General features: G+C 49.1%; 1 protein-coding gene across 4 annotated transcripts in view; it reads right to left on the bottom strand.

Moving 5' to 3' along the window:
- LOC127006387 (RILP-like protein homolog) overlaps positions 1-5,000 on the bottom strand; it is a 47,511-nt gene that overhangs the window by 21,493 nt on the left and 21,018 nt on the right. For all 4 annotated transcript variants that reach the window (XM_050876336.1, XM_050876335.1, XM_050876333.1 and 1 more), the window contains exons 2-4: positions 2,354-2,489; positions 836-957; positions 90-293 (exon numbers count right to left, since the gene is read on the bottom strand). In XM_050876336.1, the coding sequence (XP_050732293.1) occupies positions 90-293; positions 836-957; positions 2,354-2,489 (462 nt within the window). The remainder of the gene's footprint in view (positions 1-89; positions 294-835; positions 958-2,353; positions 2,490-5,000) is intronic.

Below are 5,000 nucleotides of genomic sequence, written 5' to 3' on the forward strand. Positions count from 1 at the left end.
AATGCTAACAACCTAACCTTCTCCTCTTCTTTTTCCCCTCCTCCTCTCCTTTTTCCCCTCCTCCTCCTCCTCCTCCTCCCCCCACTCACACTGTAAGTCACCAGGTCCTCATTCTCCTTCTGCGCCAGTCCGAGCCGCTGCCTGAGGACGGCCACCTCGCGCGCCTCCTCCTGCAGCGCCGCCTGAAGCTCCGCGCGCTCGTCGATGAGGCTCCGCATTTGGGAGACGCTCGTACGCTGCCGCCGCCGAAGCTCGCGGTTGATGTGGTTCACCTTCTCCAGCTGGGACTTGAGCTGCGTGTGAGAGGGTGAGTGTTGCTGAGAGGATGTTGTGGTAGTAGGAGTAGTTGTTGTTGTGGTTGTGTAGGGGTTGTAGTAGTTGTTGTTATAGAAAAGGTTGTAGAGGTTGTAGATATGGTATTGGTGGCTTTTGGAGTTGTAGTATGGAAGAAAACACATTAAATACACACATTCAGAACTTGCAATACACACAAGCACACACACATACACACTTACATAAATATATACATACAGAGAAAAACACACACACACACACACACACACACACACACACACACATACTGAGAGCTAGACATACATACACACACACACACACACACACACATGCATACACTCTCACCAAAACACACAGACACACTACAACCCTCCCACCCACCCTCAAACACACACATACATACAAAGCTATAAACACATGCCCACACAACCCTCCCCACCACCTCCCGCTCTTTCCCCCCTACACACACATACACCTCCCTCCTCCCCCCCTCAACCCCCCACCCCCCCCCACCCACCCACACACACACACACACACGTACGTTGTCCAGCTCCGTGGTCTTGAGATGCGCCTCCTTCTCCGTCTTGTGAAGCTGCTCTCGCTGGCTCTCAATGACCTCCTGTAGCTGTTTCACCACCTTCAGGTCGACCTCGGGGGTGGCGCCTGGGGGGGGGGGGGGGGATTGAGAAGAGAGAGAGGAACAGGTTTAAATTAGGTCAGGGAGGGAAGGAGGGATAGAGGAAGGCTGTGAGGAAAGGTAGCGATGGACAGTGGCGCTAAACTAAGGAAAGGAACCGAAGTTGTGGAAAAAACTAAAAATATGCTGAAGGAAATAAAAATAAAGAAAAAAATAAAGGAAGGAAAGGAAAATAATAAGAGAGAGAGAGAGAGAGAGAGAGAGAGAGAGAGAGAGAGAGAGAGAGAGAGAGAGAGCTTGCAAAATCAGCATTGAACTTGTCAACAACAGGAGGAAGATTCTTAACTTTGTGATCGATCTTCTCTCTCTCTCTCTCTCTCTCTCTCTCTCTCTCTCTCTCTCTCTCTCTCTCTCACACACACACACACACACGCCCTTCACTTCTCTCCAATCCATCCATCTTCCTTATCCACAATTCCACTCTCCCTCCACCCCTCTCCTCCATCTCTCCCCTCCTCCCCACTATCTCCCCTCCTCCTCCCTCCTCCCCACTCACCCTCCCTCTCTAATCTCTGCTTTTCACACCCTCCCCCTCCCTTTTCCATACTATCTCTCTCTCTCTCTCTCTCTCTCTCTCTCTCTCTCTCTCTCTCTCTCTCTCTCCACCTTCCCCTTCTCTCCCTGCCTCTCCGTATTCCCTCCATCTTTTTTTTTTTGTTTCCTTCTTTATTCACAGCATCCCAGACCATCCCTATCTTCACCCGCTTTCCTTCCCCTCTTCTTCCCCTTCTTCTTCTTCTCTTCCTCTCTCTCTCCTTCCCTCTCCTTCCTCCCCCTGCCCCTTCCTTCGCTTCCCTTTTCTTCTACTCCTCCCCTTTCAGTCCCCCTACTCTTTCCCTTTCCTTCCCCTCTTCCTCCCCTTCTTCTTCTTCTCTTCCTCTCTCTCCCCTTCCCTCTCCTTCCTCCCCCTGCCCCTTCCTTCGCTTCCCTTTTCTTCTGCTCCTCCCCTTTCAGTCCCCCTACTCTGTCGCTTTCCTTCCCCTCTTCTTCCCCTTCTTCTTCTCTTCCTCTCTCTCCCCTTCCCTCTCCTTCCTCCCCCTGCCCCTTCCTTAGCTTCCCTTCTACTTTCCTTCCCCTTTCTTCTTCCTTCCCTCTCCATCTCCCTCGCCCCCCCTTTCTTCCTCCCTTTCTCTCCCCTTCTCTTACTCCTCCACTGCCCTTCACTCTTCTCCCCCTCCCCCACAACACCCCCTTTCCCTCCCCCATTCTCCCCTATCCCCATTCCCTTCTCTTCCTCCCCCCCATCACTCTTCTCTCCCTCCACCACAACACCCCCTTTCCCTTCCCCCTCCCATCCTCATTCCCTTCTCTTCCTCCCTCCATCACTCTTCTCTCCCTCCCTCCCCCTCCCTTCCCGCTCACCGTTGGAGTGTATAAGCGTTCCCTCGGTCTTGGCCAGCGAAGAGGACAGCTTGCGGTTTTCGTCCTGGAGCCGCGCCACCATGGCCACCAACTCATGACTCTCCTCGCGAAGACGGTCCTCGATATCCTCAAGCTCCTGGAATAAGGGAAGAAAGGGGAGGGAGTTTAGCAGAGAAAGAAAGGGAAGAATGGGGAGGTTTATAGAGAAAGGGAAAGAAAGGGAGGGGTTTAGAGAAAGAAAAGGAAGAAAGGAAGAAAGGGGAGGGAGTTTAGCAGAGAAAGAAAGGGAAGAATGGGGAGGGAGTTTAGCAGAGAAAGAAAGGGAAGAAAGGAGAGGGGGTTTAGCAGAGAAAGAAAGGGAAGAAAGGGGAGGGGGTTTAGCAGAGAAAGAAAGGGAAGGAAGAAAGATAGGAAAGAAAGGGAGGGTTAACAGAGAAAGAAAGGAAGGAAGAAAGAAAGGAAGAAAGGGAGGTTTAACAGAGAAAGAAAGGAAGGAAGAAAGAAAGGGAAGAAAGGGGAGGGGGTTTAGCAGAGAAAGAAAGGGAAGGAAGAAAGAAAGGGAAGAAAGGGGAGGGGATTTAGCAAAGAAAGAAAGAGAAGGAAGAAAGAAAGGGAAGAAAGGGGAGGGGATTTAGCAAAGAAAGAAAGGGAAGGAAGAAAGAAAGGGAAGAAAGGGGAGGGGATTTAGCAAAGAAAGAAAGGGAAGGAAGAAAGAAAGGGAAGAAAGGGGAGGGGGTTTAGCAGAGAAAGAAAGGGAAGAAAGGGGAGGGGGTTTAGCAAAGAAAGAAAGGGAAGGAAGAAAGAAAGGGAAGAAAGGGGAGGGGGTTTAACAGAGAAAGAAAGGGAAGAAAGGGGAGGGGGTTTAACAGAGAAAGAAAGGGAAGGAAGAAAGAAAGGGAAGAAAGGGGAGGGGGTTTAACAGAGAAAGAAAGGGAAGAAAGGGGAGGGGGTTTAACAGAGAAAGAAAGGGAAGGAAGAAAGAAAGGGAAGAAAGGGGAGGGGGTTTAACAGAGAAAGAAAGGGAAGGAAGAAAGAAAGGGAAGAAAGGGGAGGGGGTTTAACAGAGAAAGAAAGGGAAGGAAGAAAGAAAGGAAAGAAAGGGGCGGGCTTTAATGGAGAAAACGTTCCCGCCGCCACAAGCTGAGATTTTTATCAGCGTCCCAGACCCCGACCAACAGATTGACCATCTTGTTGTTGTTCTGTTCAAGTTGTTTCCCTGGCTGACCCGTGCATTGTAGACATGACATTGTATAAGAACATTTGTTAGCCCTGATGAATCCTACAACATGGCATTATCATTTTTTTTCTTTATTTTTTTTTTACGTCTTGGCCTGTGGCGCCGGTAGGCCTTCATAGTAGGGCCTGATGGTCGGCCCCAACCCGTTGTGGCGCAGGCAAGTGTTTATAGTGGCGCCATCTTTACTCTTCAGCATTTTCCATTTTAGAGCCCTAGGTGCATGATATAAATGGTTGGGGGTGTTGGAGGGTCAAGCGACGCCGATCATCTAGCGCGGTTTTTGTGATATTAACATTTGTTCAGTCACCGCCGAGTGGCCCAAGACTACGCTGGATTCTCGCTCTAAAGAGGATCAAAGATGAGACAAGCAAGATGGCGCCATTATAAACCCTTGCCTGCGACATAACGGGCTGGGGCCGACCATCAGGCACCACAAGGAAAGCCTACCACAGACATACCCATAACAAAAAGAGAAAAGAAAGAATATTGGATTACGAAGGCGTGTTAGAAAAAACGAGCGAAAAAAATTATCACCATATAACTAACGGGGAGCATACGACCGGGGGCGCGTTGCTTAACTCACCCGCACCGAAATCGTGATACAAAAGCGTAGATATAAATATGTATACAAAATAAATTCGGTAAAAGAAAATAAAAAAGAAAAGGAGGAAAAGAGAAAAGAAAAGAATGAGGAGGAGGAGGAGGAGGAGAGAGGAGGGAAAATGTGTGTGTGTGTGCTTGTTGAATAATTAATTCTCTTTATCCTGTCAATGAGAAATAGAGAGAGAGAGAGAGAGAGAGAGAGAGAGAGAGAGAGAGAGAGAGAGAGAGAGAGAGAGAGAGAGAGAGAGAGAGAGAGAGAGAGAGAGAGAGAGAGAGAGAGAGAGAGAGAGAGAGAGTAATCAGCGGAGACAGCAACCAGACACACATGGACACACACACACACACACACACACACACACACACACACACACACACTCACAGATAAGAGAACAAAGGAAAATGGAGGAGGAGGAAGAGGAAGAAGAGGAGGAGGAGGAGGAGAAGGAGGAGGAAGACGACGAAGAAGATAAAAAGAAAAAAAAACAATGGAAGTGAGAAAAGAGAAAGATAAAAAGAGGAAGAAAGAAGAAGAGGAGGAGGAAGAGGAGGAGGAGGAGGAGGAGGAGGTGATGAGAGGTTATAGAAATGACATAGGAGGTGAAGGAAGAGGAGAGGAAGATAAGATAATAAATTGAGAAAGGAGGAGGAGGAAGAGGAAGAGGAGGAGGAGGAGGAGGAGGAGAGAGGTAATAAATGGAGGAGGAAGGAGGAGGAAAGAAGATTAGAGGTAAAAGCAAGCACGAGAGAGAGAGAGAGAGAGAGAGAGAGAGAGAGAGAGAGAGAGAGAGAGAGAGAGAGAGAGAGAGA

Source organism: Eriocheir sinensis, chromosome 32 (assembly GCF_024679095.1).
Source record: "Eriocheir sinensis breed Jianghai 21 chromosome 32, ASM2467909v1, whole genome shotgun sequence".
NCBI lineage: Eukaryota > Metazoa > Arthropoda > Malacostraca > Decapoda > Varunidae > Eriocheir > Eriocheir sinensis.